A 23,564-nucleotide genomic window follows, 5' to 3' on the forward strand; every position below is an offset into this window, starting at 1 on the left:
ACCCTCTCCATTTTTTTTACTTTGAGCAGAATCTTATTTTTATTTAAAAAAAAAATAGAAATCAAGTGAATTGCAATTCGAAAGTACCAAATACGGATCCAAACAAAAAGCCCAGTAACAACGCTTCTATGCTCTAATGGGCTATGATAATTTTTCAAAGTAATTATAATAATAATTAATAAAAATGCTAAAATAAAAAATAGTCTTTAATACAAATTAAATACCCAAATTATATGCTAAATTATTAATTTTAATTGTTAATTTTTTATTAAAAATATATATTTAACATTCATGATGTTGCATGTTTGGACTATGACGACTATTAAAAAAGTTTATGTGACACTTATCGTTGCTATACTTTTTTGAAATTTTATATTTTTTTTAAAAAAAAAGTAAAAAAAAATAAGAAAAAGAAAAAAGTATTCTCTCAAAATTCCCTCTTCTTCATTCTTTTAAGATTGATTTTTCAGAAAATAAATATAAAATCGACGAAATTGAATAAAAAGAAATCATCATTTCTAAGAGTTTAAGGCTTTCTCAAATTTGAGAAGTTTGTGGTGTTTGTCTGAAAATCCGAACGGTGAGAGACATTATTTTAAGAAGACGAATAGTATATATGAAAACTAGTTTCATCAGATGATCATCGGAGGATATCACAGAATTAGCACATCGAACCTTTAAATGTGTTTTTATTGATTTTGGGTAAATTTAGTGGAAAACCAATCATAAAAGAAGAAAGTGAGTGAAATGCGAACATTTTAATACGAATCTTACTACAAAAGACGTCTGATGACAGACGACGATTGTCTACAAATGATAGTAGAAAAAGTTTACGACTTAAAATTAAACTTTTTAAAGTTTATTAACAAAATCGATACACCATTAAAATTCAACGCCTAAACCAATATCATTTTGGGCATTAATAGCCGCATCAAAGAGACTTCATTTTGTCTACATCATCACAATGACGAAAATATCCATCCACGTCATCGGCCTTCAAAATTTAATAATCATATAGTATAATTGAAGTAAAAAGTTTAATCTTATAATTGAAACAATTAAAAATATACATCTTATGTAATTTACCCTTAATAAAGATAACTGAAGAGAAATTAAGACGACAATTAATTTATCAACATCCGCTCACGTCCTCTCCATAATCATCCCTAGCAACCTAATACCCAAAGATACATTAACCTAATATTCTTTAGGGTAAACTATATGTTTGGTATACAAATTATTACTTTTGTTTTATTTTGATACTTAAATTTTACTTTTCTCAAAATTATATCCAACATTTAGTTTATGTTTCAACTTGATATCTATCGTTGAAAAAATTTACTAATGTGGCATTTTAAATTTTTTTCTAATTTTTTTAATGACAATGTAATATTATCTTATGATAACACGTCACCGTTATGTTTTTAACAACATAGTACCATTAAAGAAGATGTGTACATGAAACAAAACAAGCTTACATCCCATCTTTATTGATTCCATATTCATCACCTTGGCCCAGATAACATAGAAGGCAAAACTAAAGAAGACAAGGTCTCTGCAGCTTCAGGTGCCAATCCATTTAGAAAATCTTCATTCATGTTACCTACAACATCAATCACAACATCAACCGACCCCTCCAACAGCTTCATCACGGCGGACATGGAAGGCCTCTTTCCATATTCAGCCTGCAAACACCATGCCGCGACCTTCATCATCTCCACCACTTCCGCCGCATTCGACTGCATATCGTCGCTGCGCTTGTCGACCAACTCCACCAGTTGTCCTTCCTCTAGCTTCCTCTTAAACAGTTCCAGTAAATGCCTATCGTTCTCTTCTTGTTGGGACCCATCGATGTTTCGTCGACCGCATAGAATCTCAAGGACCACGATGCCGAAGCTATAGACATCTACTTTCTCGGTTATGACGGAGATCAACCATTCGGGAGCCATGTAACCTGGGGTTCCTCGCATGGTTGTAATGACTTGACTCTGGTCTTTCCTTATCAGCGTCGATAACCCGAAATCCGAAACTTTGGCAATGAAATTCTCGTCTAAGAGGATATTTTCGGGTTTGATGTCTAAGTGAATTATCTTCTGGTTGCAATCTTGATGAAGATAGGATAGTCCTCTGGCTATGTCTAAGATGATATTCTTCCTGATTTGCCAACAAAGAGCAAGGTCGACGTTGAAGATCCATCGGTCTAGCGATCCATTCGCCATGTGCTCGTAAACCAAAAGCCTGTTCAATTTTTCGGCACAAAATCCCACCAGGGTTACCAAGTTGAAATGGTGGATGTTCCCGATCGTCTGGACTTCGGCTATGAATGACTTGTTAACCGGACCGAAGCCGTCGAGATGCTTCACCGCCACATCGGAACCCGAAGGCAGTGTTCCTCGGAAAACCGACCCGAATCCACCTTCACCGAGCTTGTTGCTGAAATTCTTGGTGATGCTCTTCAACTCTTGGTAAGAGAATCTAGAGGGCATTCCAAACATATTGTCCAGATCATCTTCCTCAACTTCTTGGGACCCTTTAGTGCAAAAAAGATTAATCAAAGCCCCTGAAATAACTACAAAAATGAAAGCGGAGATAATCAGGAAATAAAGTTGAACAAGTGCGCCAACAATAATCGATGTGATGAGTAGAACGATAAGTGTGGTAAGTAGAAAGTAGCAACGGGCTTTCATCTCCTTCATCGTTTGCTCTCTAAAACTGGAACAATGGGTTTGCAGGAAAAGAGTAAATAAGATGCAACAATGGCGTCAAGCTTGACTAAGCCTAGAGAATATTCATGCTATCGTGTGTTGAATGTTCTTCTTTTTCAGAAACCAACAAGGTAGATGGAAAAGTGTGGCAAATATCGACAATTTTCTCTGGGAAACATATGGCTATATCTAGTTGTCAGAATTGAATCAGACTTATCTGTAAAATGGTTTACTTCTCGTCAATCACCGATTTCAGTGGACAGTGTTTTGTTCGTTAAACTCAAGGAATATTAGGTTAAAGATTAATAGATTTTAAAATATTTTTGAGAGTAGATATATATATTAATAATAAAAAATTATAAAATCAACATAAATAAAATTTCATGATAGATACTATTAATAAAATGAATAATTAATATAAAAGAATTTGAATTGATGTTGAAGGTGGATACTACAACAAAAATCTAAATGATCAAAATAGAAATACGAGTAAAATTAAGTAACCAAAAATTAGGTTACCCGTCAATTAATGTTGAGTTATGTGAGTAAAATAACATTTCTATGCTTTTTAAAGTAATGATGTGACATGATTTTATCAATATCCAAAAGAATAAAAGGATTTTAGGATGATCCTAAAGCAAAAATAGATTATAGTTGCATAATTGTGCAGGACAATATTACAACTTCCCAATGGGATAATGTCATAATTGGTATCTATACTTTGACAGAATGTATAATATGATATTTGTGCTTTGAAAATATCTAATGTAATATATATATGTATATATTAAAATAATATCTAATATAATACTTGAATTATTATCTAGTGTATTATTATAGTACCTATGAATTTGTATTGACGAGTATGTCATTTACTAACAATATTAACTTAGGTACAATTCAAGTATCATATTGAGCATTTTAAAGATTTTAAAGATACACGTATAACAATATATATTTGATTGAGTTCATTAAATGGCCTAAGTGATTAGCAAGAGTGTTGTTTTCCCTAAAAGTTTTATGTTTGAATAACTTCATTCTTATGGTATGTGTGTTGTCAATGGTTAAGAAAGATTATGAATATATTACACATGCCCGTCCATGTACAAGTATGGCACGTGACACATCGTAGGGTCCCAACATTTGAGGGGTCCACGCATGAATATCATTCAAGCCCATCTATAAATAACCTTGGTGGCTTAACAACATTTTCGTTTGAAGAAAAAATAAACTTTCCGTTTAGTTCTTCAAAAAGTGTCAAAAAAAAATTGCAAACAATATTTTAATAATATCTTTAATCGTTTTTCATTATAAATGGTAAAAAGATCTTATAGATCGCTCATAATTTTAAATTTTATAAATTAATCGTTATTATAAAATATTTTAGGGCTCTCATTTTAAAAAGTAATGCAAGATCAGCGTATCTTTTGGCACGAGCCTAATAATACTTTATAATTAGGTATAAATAACGTATTAAATATTTTATTAAAGTACAAATATCAAATTAGGTATTTTTGGTCAAAAAGGGTAAATGGGAAAAAGGATTGAGTAGTATTTGTGGTCAAAAAGGGGAAATAGGAACACGGATTGACCATGCAAGATCGTGTATTATAGCAGCCTTGAAAGAGAAAAAGGAACAACAATCCTTAAAAGCTTTCCCCAAGTCCTATGCAAAGCCCCGATTGGTTAACTTCTCAATTGATTGCAACATAAGCAGGGATGGCAACTCAACCCGAACAGACAGGTTTCGACCCGACCCGATCCGATATCGGATCGGATTTTTTTTAAAAAAATTCGGATTGGGTCGGTTTTTTTTAATACACTGTTCGGGTCGTGTCGGGTCGGGTTTAGAGTGAAAAAAATTCGACCCGACCAGAAAAATATATATAATTTTATCTATATATTTAAGGATAATTACAATATTACCCTTCTATATATAATTTTTTTCAAATAAGTCACTATTTTTATTGAATAAAAATATATTTTTTAATTATTTCGGGTCGAGTTAGGTCGGGTTTCTAAGTCATATATTCGGATCGGGTCGGGTCACGGGTGGAGGACCCTTTCTTCTCAGGTCGAGTCGGGTCGGGTGACCCAAAAACTCGACCCGACCCATTGCCATCCCTAAACATAAGCACTATCTATGATTATTCATTTTATTAAAAGGTAAACTTCGTATTTAGTCACTCAACTATCACTTTAGGTCCATTTTAGTCACCTAACTATTTTTCTTCATAATCATACATAATGTTACGTTTTGGTCCCACTTTGATGATCTACTGTTAAAAAACAATTGTTAACGTGACAATTTTTTTTTAATTTTTTTCAATGATGATGTGATATTAGCTTAGGATGACACATCAACATTACTGTTACTTTTTTAATGGTGAGTGACTAAAATGGAATCAAAACGTAACTTTAGGTATGATTTAAAAAATAATAGTTGAGTGACCAAAATAAAACTAAAGTGATAGTTGAATGACTAAATATGTAGTTTATCCTAAAAAAAATGGATATTCGCATATATTTTATGTTCATGTTAATTATTTTCTGTCTCAATATATGTTTTCAACTAATGCCAAATATTATTATTATTGAACAGAACTAATGCCAATTAACCAATGCTCTTTGGGATGGGAAATGGCTTCACAATGAGACATTAGAGCTGAAAACATAGGACTAATATACTATTTGACATATGAGTTTGGTTTGACATTCAATTTGGCATCGTCGTTGTTTTTGTCTCGATTTGGTATTCGAGTTTGGTTTTAATGTGTAATTTGGTACCCGGGTATGTTCGATCTAATACTCAACCTTTTTGCTGGCGCAATTAAATACTTTAATTCGGGTTCATTGTTTAATTTGATCGAGTTCTTTTCTTTCTACTGCGAGTGCACGTTCTAAATATTCATTAGGTTGTTTGGTCTCGTACCAAATTGAGCATCGAAGTTAAATTCAGGTATCAAAGTGAAATAAAAAATATTCAAATACTAAATTGAACATTAAAATTAACCCCGGGTATCAAATGATATATTAAACCTAAAAAGTATTCCACAATGACATGTCAAACTCACGAATGGCTAAAAAGCTGAACAGGAACACGGATTCACCATGCAGAAACGTATACGATACGTAGAATTGAGAGGAAAAAAGAAAAACACATTTATTTTATCTTAAAAGTTGTTCATGGTATCAAATTTGTTTTTAGATCTTTTAAATAAAATAAAAAATGTAAATTAGAATAAAATAATTATTTATAGTAAATATTTATAATATTCGGGGGCGGACCCCCCTTAGTTTAGGGTAGGCACTTAATATGGAATTTTTCGGTTAGTTACATATTTTATTGATTGAGTCCATCTTAAAATTTTATTAGTGTCCATCCCATACGAAAAATATGTATTATCAATACATGTGTGTCTATCCTCAAAAATATTTTTAGATCCGACATTAATAATATTCAATTCCAATTAATTACCTATGGATAATGGATCAAATGCTTATGATTATATATATAAACTATCCTAGGTTGTGTCCAACAAGAAAAAGTTGTCCTAGGTCTATGTAAAGTCACAATTGGAAATTTCGGCTCACATATGATTCTGTTCCATTTATTATGTTTAAATTTAAATGGTATAACGATAAAATTAATTCATAACATTTGATAAAATTATAATTTTGATCCTTATTCTTTTGAGTACTTTGATCCAACATTTTATTTTAGAGTAAAATGCATCCTGGTTGAATAGAAACTGTTAGTTGATTAACAATCAACGCTTCCTACAACTAAACAAGTCATTAGGGCAGAAATGTATTTACTTATAAACTATAATTGTAATTATTTATATTATAATTAATATATTTTCATAAATGTATATGTAATTAATTATAATTACAATTTATTTTAATTATTTTTGTTGATCAAAATATAATAAATAAATTAACTTGGTTGAACCAATTTACCCAATCCAAGACCTTATATATAGACCTGAAAAAATGATTCAAAATCCAAAATAAACCAAATCGAATCGAAATAGATCCGTATATTAGTTGAACCAAAAAACAATCCGAACCGACATTGATACATTCAATCCAGTAGATGTTTAATCGTGACATCTGTGGGTAGAGCCCAATTATAAGTCTGGTTGCCTAGTGACACATTATTTATACTAGTACCCATCAACCAACATTATGGAGTTAACAAATTAGGTACCCAAATAATTCATTACAACAGGCTTAGCTACCTAACAACTAATCAACTAATAGATATTAACAGTTAATTCCCCTAACGGTACACTAATCATATAACTTCCAATCATATACAATTATAGATATTGAAATTATTACTTAGTTGTTATGGTTATCAGAAACGGCAAAACTTCCACGTAAATGCAAATGTGAATGTTTAAGTCCCAAAATAATGTTGTAATGCTATTATTTCCCCAAATGTGGTTTTTGCTACAGTTAAGTTTGATATCTCGGCGTCTTCAGCAGATTTGCATGGAAGCTTGGAGCTCTCGGCGTCTTTGCATGGAAGGTTGGATCTCTCGGCGTCTTTAACACAATTTCCATGCATGATGGATATGTGGGAGTTGTGCATGTGTGATTGATCTCCCGGCGTCTTCAGTTGGATTCTTTATAGGAACTCTCGGTGTCTTCAGTGCTGTGCATGGGATTGGACGTGAGAAATCACGGGTTGTGCAGGGAGATGCCGTTCCATGTCCCAGGGTGAGCACATAAATCAAGGGTTGAGCAGGGGCTGCACGTCTGCATGTGGGGGGCCTGCACGTCTGCATGTGGGGGGGCCTGCACGTCTGTATCATGCAATTGTTGGATTTATTACACGATTTCTCGACGTCTTCTTCACATTTGGGTAAGGATTTCTCGGCTTTTTCGTGGAAATCTCGGCGTCTTCTTAACAAATAAATCCAATAATGCATGCACGAGATGAGTTACGAATGTGTTTATAAGAGACTGCTCGGGGCTGAGGCAATTCATTGTGAGCTTTCAATTACAGAAGCAGTGAGAGCCTGAGAGGGAGATCGATCAGCAGAAGCAATATCACAGAGCATAGCCATAATCTTTGTCGAAAAATTGAGGTAATTTAAACTCAAGCCCTAGATCTCATTTGATTCTTGTTTTAAAGGTTTAGGGTTTTATATTGATCTTATAATTTTAGTTTCATAAGTTTATTAATTTTGTGATTATATGTTGTTACACTTTGAAATAATGATTTATATGTTGTTACATAATTTGAAATAAGGTTGGGACCATTTTGGAACATTGTAAAGTTTTAGGGACTATTTTGTAAAATTTGAGGAATTTAAGGACTAAGAGTAAATTATAAAAAGTTGGTATACTATGCTGGAATTTAGTATTAGTATGCTTAATTGGTTAAATTTGTAAGAATTTATAAATTTAGGGATTAAATTACAAAGTTTGAAAATGTTGAGAACCAAATAGTAATTAGGGATTGTTTTGTAAAATTTGAGAAATTTAAGGAATAAGAGTAAATTATAAAATTTCGTTGACCATCCTGCGCAACTGCTATCAATAATATATGTTTGTATTGACCGTATAACCACGTACCATCTATTTGGACCATACGTTTGCAAAATGGAAAACCTTCTATACATGACTTGAATGCCCAAAAGAGTCTATGGAATATTTTCTTCCCTTGAACAAGTTGACCTTCTAGGTTGTATGCATGCATGGTCTGAGACTTCACGATGGTTCCAGGAATGAATTGTTTCATAGCTCGTAACAAATCAGGTAACTCATTGTATGATGTATCCCAATCACCATATATCAACCTCATTGCCTTCTCTTTCGCATGCCAAACGGGTTTATATTTTACATTGTATCCGAACTGGTCTCGAATAGATACAGCCAACACCGAGCAAGAGATCCTTGGATTTTGTTCAACCAAAACCTTCATTTATTGACAAATTACATTGGAGTCCAATAGTCGGTGGTCTTGTTCGATAGAGTTTTGCAAACATGTGTGTGGACCATTGTACCTTATGATGACCCAAGCATCTTGCCTCTGTATTTTCGACACTCTGATCAACCTCTTACACTCAGGCCCATATTTAACACACTTCGTGTACAAAGTTTTCTGGTTGGACTCTACAACCTTGAAATCTACACAGCCTCTTATGCAATACTCTTTAATCGCTACTGTAGCTTCTTTTTTTCCTCTGTATTGGTTCCCAACTAATAATTCACCAGAGTTATCGGAAGATTCACTCATGTAGCCTGAAGTTAAATGTGGCATCTCCAGGAATTCAGGTGCCCTCATTGCTTCATAATCAATCTCCTGCATGTGAGGGGTAGGTTGATACGACGAATATTCAGCAATATTGATATCAACTTCATCGCCATCAAACATGGCGTCATCCTCAGCCAAAGAAGGTTCCTCAGTTTCTTCATTTTCACTGGAATCTTCAAGTATTTCTTCCCAGCGGTTTTCAGCGTCATACTCTGCGGCTCCAGATATTCCACCAACTTCATTTGCACTTTCCAACATCGCCACAAAGTTGCTGAAATGACTCTCAAAACCCATTTGAGATGAAGTTCCAACCGCATTTCTTGATGACCCAGACACATTAGATATATTACACAACTCAACAAATAACTCAATAATTGGAATATTTGTTGAGTCATGTAATTCAACCATACTTATAATATCATCATCGTCTTCAAGTGGTACTGCAGCATACCTGACCGAATTGGGACATACAATAAATCTGTACCTCAAACCATCAACTTTAGCACGGATTTTTCTTTCTATCCTCTCCTTCATCTCTACAAATGTGATGTCTCTTTTAAACATCATACTTATAGGTGCTTCAAACTGAAAAATAACTCCGGCCTCATTTTCCATCATATGTCTATTGTAATGGACAATCGTGAAAATTTTGTTGCTCATTTTCTCTACACGTAAAATATTCTTTAAAATCTGTTAAATCATAATAACTACTCTCACAATTTATATTACTCAATAACAAAATCTAAAATATAGTTCATTCTTTAAAATAAAAAATCAATCTAATTAATTTATATTTAAAATTATAATAATGTAACAATTATAAAAATTACATAAAACTTACCAAATATTCGATTTATTTCTTCCTTTATTTGAACTTTTTCTCCATTTTTTTTCTAAAATAACTCTCGAACATGCAAACTTCTCTTCTTTTCTATCTTCTCCCTGAACTCAGTTATTCCCCATTTTATAAATCATATTTGATGCATTGTTGCTTCACAATGTCACCATTGATTTATAATTGCTTTAGAATGAAGTGATCCGACCTCATGCATTATTGATTTACTTTTGTTAACGTAATATATGCATGCAATTCCAACACCTTTCTTTTACTTTTGCATTGTTTTCAATCCATTTCTTTTGCTTTTTATTTGTTTTAAATCAAATAAGTATTATTTTATGCCACTTATCATGAATTATTGATTCACTTTGATCAAAGTTTGCTTTGTTTTAAATCTAATCCCGTCCCCACGTGCATTATTCTCATGATTTCCTGATTTTGCTGCAAATTTCATGGCTGCCAAACATAACAAACATAACAAAGCTGATTTCATGGCATCTTCAACACAATTTTGCATGAAAAGTTGTTTTGTGTTCTGTTTTAGCTGGATTGTCTATTATCACATGCATTATTACCCTTTCTTTTACTTTTTCTTTATTTTGTGCGGCCAACCTGCACTAAAATCATTAACACTCATGATCTTCCTCATTATTACAAACCATTTCGTTTTGCTCCACAATGGAAGACGCCGAGAGATCCAACTAGAATGGAAGATGTGTTGAAGACGCCGAGCCCTCCAAGTTGGAATTTGAAGACGCCGAGACCTCCATATTAGAATACAAATTATTTTGAAAGACGTCGAAAAACCCTAAACCCACAAAACCCTAATAACACAAAGAGATCCAAGCATGACGCCGAGAGATCCAAGCATTTGCATGTCGTCTGTAGCAAACACACCATTTGGGGAAATAATAGAATTACAACATTATTTTGGGAATTAACGTTTCCCATTTGCATTAACCTGGCCGTTTAGCCTACCAGAAACATTTAGTAAATGATTTTGACAGGTTACCTAAAACAATTGTAACTATAATAAAATTACATTAAAAAGTTACCAAATATATATTAATCAATATATTAAAGGCGTTCCTTAATAAAAGTCACCACAATCACTCAATATTTTAATTTCAATAAATTAAAAGGAGTTAAACTTTAGATTTATACTTAAACTTTGACATGATGTAATCATACACGTAAATCTTTATTCTAATTTATATGTATGTATCAAATTTTAATTTATTTGTAAAAATGTTTAAAAAATAAATTTATCCATTCATTTTCATATTAGATAAATGAAATTATTATTTATCCTAAATGATTTTATAAAATACGAATTAAATTAAAATTAAGATTTATATATATATCATTGGATATTGAACCAGAAATCATGCACAATTTTTATAACAAAATACAATATTGAATGAAAACTGAATCTATATAATTAAACTTAAATCGAACCGATATAAATTCTAATATAAACTTTTTTTTATCAGTATGAGGTGATTACAAGATAATGCATGTTCAAAAGACTCACAACTATTTAATAATGCAATACTCAAATAACTTTACCGACATGGTGCTAAAACTCGAAATTTTTAAAAATAACAATATATCTTTAATCATTGAGTAACTTGATACGTATATATTTATGATATAAACTAAAATAACTATCCGTAAATTAATGCATAAAAAACTTACCATAATTGCTTGGTAACCTTGTTATAGTCTCTCTCTCTATATATATATCATATATGTTTACATATATAATCCAAAAGTGTAGAGTAAAATAGGTAATAAATTCACATAATTTCTCTAGGAAGATTTGGAATTAGATTATACCAAGAATATAAAAAGATAGAATGCTCAACATGAGCTTTTCCCCCTGTCCCATCATTCCCCGCTTAGTGCCACAGCTTGATCGCTATGAAATATCTTGCCTCAAGCACCGGTTGCGTCATTTTCACCTGCGCGGCGGCAGACGTCGGCTTCTTCTGATGGTTTCTCCCAACAATCTCCCAACCACCACCGCTCATTTCAGACATGTAGACGCCATGGCGCCCCATCCTTCCTCCGCCGCAGCCAAGCTTTCCCACTTGAAAGCCGTCGTCTTGGGGGAGGCTCCTGCGTCCGGAGACGACGACGTCGTTGTCCCAAGCCATGAGTTCTCTCGCCAGGCTCTGGTTCCTTCTACACAAAAGGTTTATTCTCATATTCTTTGGCTTCCTTTGAATTGTAGTACTGCTGAAGAATAGTGATATAAAAACAAAATGATGGGTATTTATTGTTTCTGTCATTTTTCTTGATCTAAGTGATTGAATTATGATTGATTATATGACTGTTGGGAAATTTGAAATTGTGGGTTGTGATGAGATTAGTACCTGGAGATGTACAAGGCATCAATAGAGGACCCTGCTAAATTTTGGTCAGGCATTGCATCATCGGAGTTTTACTGGAAACAAAGATGGGGAGATCAGGTTTACTCGGAGAATCTCGATGTGAGGAAAGGGAATATCAATATCGAGGTCTTTGTCTGTCTCTACGTTTTTTTTTTTTTTGCATTGTTTAGATTAACATATGGGTTATTTTGTAACTGTAACCTCTTTGTTTGTTTCTTGCCTTACCAGTGGTTCAAAAGCGGTATCACTAATGTGTGTTACAATTGCTTAGATAGAAACATAGATGCCGGACTTGGAGACAAAATTGCCATTTACTGGGAATCCAATGAACCTGGCTTTGATGCCACTCTAACTTATTCCCAATTGCTCGACCGAGTTTGCCAGGTCTCTTCAACTTTGTATTATTTGCTGTATGTTTATAACTTCCTCAATCGGAATCGCTTCTTAGTTGGTTCATCTTCTCTGCAGCTTGCTAACTACCTAAAAAGTATCGGAGTTAGAAAGGGTGATGCTGTTGTTGTTTATTTGCCTATGTTAATGGAACTCCCTATCACCATACTCTCATGTGCGCGGATTGGTGCAGTTCACTCGGTACATGATTCCTTTTCTTGCACATGAAAAATGATGCACAATAAGAAATTACTTTGCTTATTTCTACATTTTCATTGGACGAATTCCCAACCTTGTTCTCCTTTCAGGTCGTCTTTGCTGGATTCTCTGCAGAATCTCTTGCCCAACGAATTGTGGACTGTAAACCAAAAGTTGTTATTACTTGTAATGCTGTTAAAAGAGGTCCTAAGACCATCCACCTCAAGGACATTGTTGATGCTGCCCTTATTGAATCTGCCAATAACGGAATCTCTGTAGGTTGGTAAAATATAAGAAATTGGTTTTTTTTAAGCATAGTTTTCTCTGTTGCAGTTCATGAATTTTAGACTGGGCCAAATCCATTTAATTGTACGACTGTTGCCTAGTTCTAAACAATGGAGCACTTATCTTTAACCTCAAATTTGTTTTCTATATCAAATTTTTGAAGCAACAATCTTCCCTTGCTCTAATGTTCCTTCGATTTCATTCAGAACGTTTTAATAGCCAAGAAAATGTCAGTTTTGATATATATGTAGGTTTAACTGGTTTTTGATATTTTAAGATTGAACTGACGAATTGCATTCTTACATGTTTGTCGGATCTGACCTAACATAACCAGATGTTAAGCATCATGTTGAGCATTATGGATGCTAATCTAGTCTCTAAATACTTAACTTTTAGCTACCAACACCCTATGCTTTGTATTTGAACAACTAGCTTGACTTGCTTTGATCACTATCACCATTGACACTTTTTTGTTATTATTATGACTCGTGCTGTCTATCTATATTGATATCTTTCTTTTATGCAGATGTATGCTTAACCTATGAAAACCGATCAGCACTGAAGAGGGAAAGCACTAAATGGGAGAAAGGAAGAGATGTGTGGTGGGAGGTTAGTGTAAAATATGAAAATTTTATTGGGCATTTCGTGGTTCCTGTTTCCAGTAACCATAATTTTACCTTGAAGCGATGATTGCATACTTTTTTTCATAGGATGTTGTCCCAAAATATCCAACTTCTTGTGACGTTGAATGAGTTGATGCGGAAGATCCCCTTTTTCTGTTATATACTAGTGGGAGTACTGGGAAGCCAAAGGTATTTATTTTGCTTGGTTGAAGTATTCTACTTAGTTTCTCATTTTCCTTTCCTATGCTCTAATATGAACTTTTGAAAGGGCGTACTTCATACTACTGGAGGATACATGGTGTACGCAGCTACAACATTTAAATATGCATTTGACTACAAGGACTCTGATGTTTACTGGTACCTTGGACACTCTTCATGCTTATGTTCTTACCATTTTATAAATTCTTTCCATTTAGTATGCTATTGATGCTGTGTCTTCGTTGACATGCCTTTTCCTTGAATTTAGGTGCACGGCTGACTGTGGTTGGATTACCGGACACAGCTATGTTACTTATGGACCCATGCTTAATGGAGCAACAGTTGTTGTGTTTGAGGGGGTAAGGATTAACAATTCTTCTTTGACACAGAAAAAGAGATTATAAGCTTCCAAGATTTTCAATTAATCCAACTTTAAATTATTATCAAGGACTAAGGAGAAACAAAAATCTTGGCAACAAATCTAGATTAATTAGAACATATTGGGTGAAACATAATGGTATATGGAAGGTTCTGACAAGTCATAAGGTGTTCCTGAGAGTTTATCAAGAGAGCAATTAGGTTTGACGAGCCATTAATAAGTGTTAGATTATTATCGTACTTAAACAACATATTTTGGCTTGATATATTTTATATGTTTGAGTAGATAGCAACATGATCTCTTGTTATATTCAGGCCCCAAATTACCCTGATCCTGGACGATGTTGGGACATTGTCGACAAATACAAGGTGACCATATTCTACACTGCCCCTACATTGGTGCGCTCTCTCATGCGTGATGGTGATGAGGTAAGGTTCTTTCTTAAATCTTGTTTATTATGGGTTCATATTGTTTATAAGAAATTTTTGTGAATAAAAAGAGCTCTTTGTTACAATTTTGCTTCTTTTATGTTGATATTTGACACTCACCTTCATAATTTCCACGGCCCCAAGATACTTTTTGTCTGTGATTTCTCATTGAATATTGCTGGCTAAAAATTAGAGGGAATAATAAAGAAAGGGTCTCCAACGAATTTTTTTAAGCATTCAGTCATTTTGTTTGATTTTGGCATGAAGATTTACTTGTTTGGATGATTTATGAGACTATTCTTTGCCCTGCAAAAATAAAATTTTCTGGTCTTTTGTGTTTGGAAAATCAATGGAGTTCCTCTTGATGTATTTCTAAATTTTTATTGATATCACTATTACTGACTTTGCAGTATGTCACTCGCTACTCACGGAGGTCCCTGCGCGTCCTTGGAAGCATTGGCGAGCCTATTAATCAACGGCTTGGAGGTTCTCAACTACATAATTTCTTTCTTTTTTTGTCTCCTATCTCGTTTTATATGTAAAAAACTGTTTTTGGTCTAAAATGATCCTGTAACTGTAGGTGGTTTTTTAATGTAGTTGGAGGGTCGAGGTGCCCTATTTCTGACACTTGGTGGCAAACAGAAACAGGTGGCTTTATGGTAAGTTCTTTTTTTCTTTTTTGTTACATATTTTGGTAGCATCTCCTCGTGTAAATATTATCAGAACTTTTTTTCACTGGGAAATTTGGTTGAATTTTCTCTGCTGTACATGCTATTTTATATTTTAATTATTGTTTTCTTTGTCTTGAATGGCAGATTACTCCTCTACCAGGGGCCTGGCCACAGAAGCCTGGTTCTGCAACCTTTCCTTTCTTTGGAGTTCAGGTTTAATACACTGCTGTTATAGAAAATTAGCATCCCCCCTTCCATTAATCTCTTCTTATCGTATAACTGCAGCCTGTCATAGTGGATGAGAAAGGAGTTGAGCTTGATGGTGAGTGCAGTGGTTACTTGTGTGTGAAAAACTCATGGCCCGGTGCATTTCGAACTCTTTATGGTGACCATGAGAGATACGAGACAACATACTTTAAGCCATTCCCTGGATATTATTTTACTGGTGATGGCTGCCGCAGGTACGTTGGTATACACTGAAATTCCTGTTTCTTTGGTTTGCACTTTTATCAGCATACGAGTACGACATTTGATTCTAAGCCACCCGTAGTTTTATCCACTGATCGCATCCTAACTGCTTGAGTGGTACATTACTGTTATCTTTGTTTCAGGGACAAGGATGGTTACCACTGGCTTACGGGAAGAGTCGATGATGTTATTAATGTTAGGTATGTTATCTGGAAACTAGCCAGCCTGTTGAAGGTTCCATACCTGTTTCTTTCCAACTGCCTGTCAGCGATAGTATCTTAACATTTGCAGCGGACATCGTATTGGCACAGCGGAGGTGGAATCTGCTCTAGTTTCTCATCCTCATTGTGCAGAAGCTGCTGTGGTTGGTGTCGAACACGAGGTATGCAACGGGCTTGATGCATTATATATCAAGTAGCCAAGAGACATGCTTGTGGTCAGTAATCTTAAGGTTTCATTTTCTGTTGGCCTTAGGTTAAAGGACAGAGCATATATGCCTTTGTAACTCCTGTGGAAGGCATTTCTTACAGCGACGAACTCCGAAAGAGCCTTATACTCACTGTGCGAAAACAGGTTAGAATTTATTCCCATTGGTTGTGGCATTTAGTGTGTGGTCTTTGAGAAAGAAACAATTAGGAATTTAGATATATGCTATGATCTCAACTGTCCCTTAACACTGAATCGTCGAAATGAAAATTTAGACTATTGCTGTAACTAGCGGTATCCTTACATCCCGGTTAGATAAATATTGGTTGGTTGAAAGGTGTTCGATGTAGTGGTAACAAGAAGAAATCGATGTGGGTGACTTGCAGATAGGAGCATTTGCAGCACCTGACAAAATACACTGGGCACCTGGCCTCCCGAAAACAAGGAGTGGGAAGATAATGCGGAGGATTCTGAGGAAAATCGCGTCCAGGCAGTTGGATGAACTCGGAGACACGAGCACACTGGCTGATCCCGGTGTTGTTGATCAGCTTATTAAACTTGCGGATGTCTGAAACTATAACCGTACGTTCCTTGCCTGACAAGGAATCGTTCCCATTCGGACTATGAGTCCATTTTCTTTCTGGCCCTTCGTCTAGTTTGATTTGAAGTACTTGCTTTCATTTTTGCCCTATATTGGAGGTTGCCTCATCCATATGACTTTACACCCAATATTTCTTCGTAATCCTATGTACATCTGTACTATTCAAGAAAATAATAGTGATAGAATAAAAATAAAGAAGAAGAATTCATAAATGTATATTTGTACTATTTAAAAATAAATAAATGTAAACTTTAGGCTGATTTTTAACGGGTATTTTTTAACTATTATTATGACTTAAATATTTAAAGTGATAACGTTTGTAACGTTAAACACTTAAATGAGAAAAGAGATATAATTTATATATTTTTTTTCTACGCCTAATTTATAGTTTATTTAAGTGCTCTGATTACTCTTTGCTTATGTTGTAATTTGTATATATATATGTTTACGAATATTATGAAGTATAATAGAGTAGACGTGTATTACTGAACTTTGTAAAATTTAGTAAAATTTAGTATTCAAAATTATTTTTATGTGGATGGGTTGTTAGTTAATGAATTTAACTCAAGACAATGGCATTATCGGATAAGTTCTAACAATATTTTATCAGAGTAAAATACTGTCACTTTTAGTGGGTGTATGCATTTGTTGAAACCTTGTGTAGTTTTGTCCTGTAACTTATTATAAATATTTATCATTTTATACACTATTTTAATATTAAAACTCTAATTTTTGTATTAATAGTTTTTAACTCAAATGCTTATGGTTTTAACCTACTTTGAGTTATAAAATTACTGAGTTATACACCAAAATTTAATGACTTGTGTATGAAAAAAATTAATTCTAAATGTTGGGCTTTATTAAGCTCAATAATGTCTCATTATTAAACCCATCAAGTAACATTGATGATAAAAGAGAACGTTGTTCTTCCTAAAGATCTTAGGTTCGAACAGTTGCGTAAGCAAAATATATATACATTATCAGTAGATTAAGAAAATTCTAAATCAAACATTACCTTATAATCGCGTTCCAAACAATTAGGAAAAAATAATGCTTAATTACTCAGCTATATTACATGAGACATATAAATGCAAGTAGGTAACGCATAATAAATACTTTTCGATCGTCACACATGATCGTTAGTATGCCAATATCCATAAGGTCCCATAAAAAAAAACACTTCCATTAAGGCCAAAGGACCATAACAACACCACTAAGATTTATCAAGTAATCACACATTAATAATTCTTTGATTATCACAAAATCATAAAAAAATGTTAAACTCGAATTCATAAATTATAAGGATATTTTAATTTGTCTTCAAAGATTCGAAACCTCATTCCAATCCTATAGGATCATCATAGAAGGTTTGGGTACCTCAAGAGGATAACTTAGGTTAAAGAGTCTCAAAACAATAAAAAACAACTGTAGTTTCAAAATTGTTCCTCGGCTAAGAATATCACCCTTAAGAATATCAAAATTTTATGTGTAAAATTATTTTTAAAAATATGGGTAAAGATTTCTAATGTCAAAATAATAATAAAAAATTAAGAGAATTACTTGTATACTTGACTTTTAATTTACTTCTATATAAATAAACAAATAAAATAATGTAAACGTATTCAATAATACATCATCTTGAAGAAAATGGAAAAAAAAGGATATGCTTCTTCTTTTAACCGAGCGATCTCGGTGGTAGAGAAATTGTTGTTGTTCCTTGAGATCTCGAATTCGAAATCCATGAATACTGGGGGTGTGAACATTTAATGTCAAATGATTGAGAGTTATCTTTGAACATATACTGCCTTGTGCATACCCCATATTAATAAAAAAGAACGTTGCTTTTCTTTATATATTATCCTTTGCATAGGTTCTAATCAAGAGCAAGAGATGTAAGAGTTCAATGCCAAATGTTGAAAATTATCTTTAAATATATATTGTCTTATACTTACCCAATAATAAAAAAAATGTTTCATAGATACTTAACCTTAATCTTATGATAATAAATAAATATAGGGCAAAGTACATAAATGGTCATCCGACTATAAAATATTATTACTTTGTTGAGTCCATCGACTATTAAAAGTTATAAAATGATCCTCCGACTATAAGATGTTGCTTTATTGAGTCACTCGACTATTAAAAGTTACAAAATAGTCATTCGACTATTAATAACCAGATAATCATTTAGTAACTTCTAATAGTGGGGGACTCAACGAAGTAACGTCCTATAATTGAGGGATCATTTTATAACTTTTAATAGTTGGAGAACTCAATAAAATAGCTTCATATAGTCAAGGGACCATTTGTGTATTTTACCTATAAATATAGTAATTAGTCCATAGTAAAACTCTTAGAAATAATTTAGTGACCCAATAGACTAGTAATGCTTATTATATAATATGGACAGTTCAAAAGTTTTCTTTAACAACACACATTTTACAAACATAATTTTTTTAACTTGAAATCTAAGATAACAATTTTTTTTACCATTAAAATCGTGCAGTTATTCTATTTACTCTGTAAATACCTTACTTTATATCTACACATATAATATGCTTACCTTTCCTTAATTGATAAATACAATAATATTCTGTTCTTCTTCGTAGAAAGGGTAAAAGCATGAAAAAACATGGGGAAGGTTTTAATCTAAAACGCCAACCAAAACACATATTTCATTAATATTTTGTTCTTTTAAGTTAAAATACCAACCAAAACCACACTTTCTCGAAGAATGGCGGTGGCAGATGCGGTCATCTCCTTCGCTGTGGAGAAAACTGGTGATCTGATCCTGCAACAAGCAAAGTACCTGAGCTCGGTGAGCGGTAAAGTCAAAGAACTGCAAGCTGAACTAACACGCATGCGTTGCTTCCTAAGAGACGCCGAGTCGAAACAGGGAGATTCAAGAAGCATACGCAATTGGGTTGCAGAAATCAGAGACATCGCCTACGATGCAGAAGACGTCCTCGAGATATATGCGCTGAAAGATGCATCCCGGAACGTGTTTTCTACATGCGGAATCCGACGGAGAGATCCGATCTCGGTGTACAAGGTTGGAGCAGCTATTGATGATATTGAAGCCAAGCTTACTAAGTTAACATCGAGGCTACCAGCTTATGGATTAAAGGAGTTAAATGACGGAGAACGAGCCCGAAGCTCTTCAGAGAAAAGTGTCATCCGTCGATCTTATTCTTACAAGATTGAACAAAATGTAGTCGGGTTGGAAGAAGATGCAAAATTACTGTTGACACAACTCGAACGTACTGATTGTAAAGTTGTGTCGATATGTGGCATGGCCGGTCTGGGAAAGACCACCCTTGCTAAGAAGGTTTACCATCAATGTAAAGTAGGACACTACTTTGGTTTCTTCATTTGGATATTCGTGTCTCAGCAATGGGGAAAAAGGAACATTTGGGAAAAATGTTTAAACGAGCTTCTGTCTCCTGAATGGTCTTCAAGAGATGAGGAGTTTGCAAAACAATGGAAAAGGATTCAAAGAATGGATGATGATGGTGTTGCCAAAATGCTTCACGGTGAACTACGAAAGAAGAAATGCCTAGTGGTGCTGGATGACATATGGGACAACGCCTGGAATGCTTTAAGTCCAGGGTTCCCAACAGAGGAGACAAGCAGCAAATTTATAATTACCACTCGCAATAGGAGCTTGGCTCAAGGGTTCATCCATGAACCGAGGTGTCTGAATGATTATGAGAGTTGGGAGCTATTTACAAAGACTGCAATACCCACACGAATTAGAAATTCCAAACCAGCAGGTAAACAATCTTTTCTCTCTCCTACAAACTGTTAAAACTTTGATGAGTTCTTCCTAGAAAGTACTCATTTGTAGTTTCTCTTAATATTCTTGGTTAATGGTGGTGTTTTGGGAAGTATTGATTCTTATTTGGATCATGTCCATGGTTATTCGATCCATGTGAATTCCCTTTTCCTCTCTAAACTGTTTAGAAATGTCTCCCCCACAAGCCACACCTCATTTGAAAGAGATATCTCGGGCACTACAAGAAGAATGGTATCAATCTTCTTAGTTTGCATAATCACCTTTCTTTTAGTCTTTACAGGGGGAGTTACCTCAACCTTTTAGAGGATATCAATAACAACTTCATATGGAGATTTCACTAAAGTCTGTAGCTCTACCTAAGAAGTAAATAACAATAGCTCGAAAAAAAAAATAACATACACAAAAGCATACCACTAGATGAGTCGTTAGACGAGGTTAAGTCAGAGGAGAAAAGCGACGAAGAAAAAGGGTCCCTTCCATAAAGTCTGTAGAAGTTTTCTTTCTCTCTTCCAAATTCATCTAACGATCCACTTAGAAAATAGTCGTCATCCAAAGAAACAACATGCAAAGGACTAACGTCTAAAGTCCTTAATAGGTTATCAGCTTCCTCCTTCTCCCTCTTCGACGACACATTAATGTAAGGATAAATATTAAAATTAGCAATGGTCCTACCATGCAACTACGTTGGAAGAGTAGCAGATGACTCTGACACATCTTGCAAAAGCATCCTACCCGCCTCACTGCCTTCACCTAAGACGAACCTCTGCACTACTTTCACCTCCGTCTATGATACCATCATCATCATTAAGCCCAAAATCACTAGTAGACCCCTTCAATGATCACCTGTCTGACCACAACCTACGAGGGCAGTTGCAAAAGAAAAGCAATGAATATTCCTCCTTCACCATCTTCCCCAACAAAACCTTCTCCAGATCTTTTGTGCCCTATAGTGCCACAAACTCCTACATTAATCTCAAGCACCCAAATGCCGAACTCATTCAATCGTAACAACTCTGGTCTTGAACCCATTAGGGCTATCTCCTTCAAAGCATATCTTGAAAACGTTATGAACAAAAATCTTCTCCGAAACAACTAGCTACCCACCTTTTTCAATAAAGCAAATTACTCCTCCTCCCCTTCTAATCGAGGAATAGTAGTCCTCATCTTCCGGCCAGATGTGCTCTACTGTAGAGGAAAACGAAAACCTTAGGCCTTAGGGTAATTTGTGGGTCATCTTAATAAATTTGGAATGATCCGATCCCAATTTCTATTGACTGCTCCAACCTACAATTGGCTCGTTTATCTCAAGCCCTTTTGCACGCCTTCATATAAAACTCAGAAGGCCTCCACAGGTCCTTTGAGCCACTTCAGTAAGAGTAAAAAGACTATAATATAGCCATTGATAATACTCCCTCCCTCCACCGACAGAAGATAAGATAGCAAATAAGGATCCATCAAGAAACTTTGATTAACTAACCAAAAGCCACCCCATAAGTGTTTGATACTTCCTTCACAAAATTGTGTGCTAAGAGACGGAACACAACTTTCAAAATGAGCAAAGACAAATAGAGCCACTCTCATACCCGACTGAGACCTCGCTACAGTCACTCAGGCAACACGACCCTAAAAGAATTTCAAACTCAAATTCAAAGTTTTCTCATCACAATCTGTGACTCAACAGCATATTTCTAGCCTCATTCTGACCAGTCTTGTATGCGAAAGAACCACCGACCACCAGGGAAAATCGATCCACCTCTATCTTTCTTCAAATTCTTCACTCCCCTCATGACACTCTTCTTCATCATGACAAGAAAAAATTTTGAAGAAAAAAGAAGAAAACTTTGCAGAAATTCCATAAAAGATAATACGATAGTCTAAAAATCAAATCCAAAAAATGGAATTAGGAGTTTCGCCCTAACTCCCCATTAAATAGCTAAAGAATTGACATTTCTTCCTAATGATTGCAATTCGCACCTCTAATCTATGCCTTTAATGGAGTAACACGCATGTGAGATCCAACCGTTGAGAAATAATCATTGCTATGGCTTCTGATAAATGACCCATTAATGCGATAAATACATTCTCACATAAGTCTCAGTGGCTCCTGATAAACGACCCATTAATGCGATAAATACATTCTCACCACAAATGTTCCTTTCTTGTCTTCATCATTTGCAAATTGAATCAACCACTGATATATTTTCTTCTCCTCCTTCAGCTCACAAAATTGATGAGCGCATGGAAATTATGGGGAAGGAAATGGTGACACATTGTGGGGGACTGCCCTTGGCCATCGTTGTTCTTGGAGGGATTCTCAAACATAAAGAAACTATTGTTGAATGGGAGACGATACGTCAATGTATCAAGCATTATTTAAAGGGAGAAATGATATTTCAGCTATTAGCTTTGAGCTATGATGATTTACCCTATGAGCTGAAACCCTGCTTCCTTTATTTAGGCATGTTTCCAGAGGATTTTCAGATATCCGGAGATAGACTAATCAATTTATGGGTGGCCGAAGGAATGATACATCCACCAAGAGTGGAGAGACAAGGAGAGGAAGCATTGGAGGATATTGGATATCGTTACCTGACAGAGTTGGCAGAGAGGTACATGATTGTTGTTGCGGAAAGAGATTCCATTGGAAGAATCAAAAAGTGACAAATGCACGATCTTATGAGGGAGTTTTGTTTGTCCAAGTCGGAAGAGGAGAATTTCTGTCAAGTTGTGCCACTCTATGGCGCACAAGCCAAGAGTCTGAATATTTCTTCTTCTTCGGTCATGGTAACAGGTAGAACTCGTCGACTGTCATTGCATTTAAATAGGTTTCCTGGAGACGTTGCCTTGGAATGTGAAGAATATCCCCCAGTCAAATCCTTGTTATGCTTCTC

The 23,564-nt window shown here is 34.6% G+C and overlaps 2 protein-coding genes and 1 pseudogene across 2 annotated transcripts; 2 read left to right on the plus strand and 1 right to left on the minus strand.

The window, feature by feature from the left end:
• Window positions 1-1,505: 1,505 nt before the first annotated feature.
• LOC120147068 (G-type lectin S-receptor-like serine/threonine-protein kinase SD2-5) lies at window positions 1,506-2,696 on the minus strand. The gene has a single exon (XM_039160528.1). The coding sequence runs from the start codon at window positions 2,694-2,696 to the stop codon at window positions 1,506-1,508; it is 1,191 nt and encodes a 396-aa protein (XP_039016459.1).
• Window positions 2,697-11,620: 8,924 nt separating this feature from the next.
• On the plus strand, window positions 11,621-20,822 carry LOC120147150 (annotated as a pseudogene).
• On the plus strand, window positions 19,612-23,334 carry LOC120147069 (putative disease resistance protein At1g50180). The gene is made up of 2 exons (XM_039160529.1): window positions 19,612-20,650; window positions 22,892-23,334. The coding sequence occupies exons 1-2, from the start codon at window positions 19,612-19,614 to the stop codon at window positions 23,332-23,334; spliced, it is 1,482 nt and encodes a 493-aa protein (XP_039016460.1).
• The last annotated feature ends 230 nt before the right edge of the window (window positions 23,335-23,564 follow it).

Source organism: Hibiscus syriacus, unplaced genomic scaffold (genome assembly GCF_006381635.1).
Source record: "Hibiscus syriacus cultivar Baekdansim isolate YM2019G1 unplaced genomic scaffold, ASM638163v2 tig00110933_pilon, whole genome shotgun sequence".
NCBI classification, from domain to species: domain Eukaryota; kingdom Viridiplantae; phylum Streptophyta; class Magnoliopsida; order Malvales; family Malvaceae; genus Hibiscus; species Hibiscus syriacus.

What these genes read in the sequence shown, in the direction of transcription:
- LOC120147068 (XM_039160528.1), bottom strand. Translation starts at nt 2,696, where the DNA reads ATGAAGGAGATGAAAGCCCGTTGCTACTTTCTACTTACCACACTTATC.
- LOC120147069 (XM_039160529.1), top strand. Translation starts at nt 19,612, where the DNA reads ATGGCGGTGGCAGATGCGGTCATCTCCTTCGCTGTGGAGAAAACTGGT. An exon ending in TAGAAATTCCAAACCAGCAG is followed by an intron (nt 20,651 to 22,891) that starts GTAAACAATCTT and finishes CTCCTCCTTCAG; the next exon opens with CTCACAAAATTGATGAGCGC.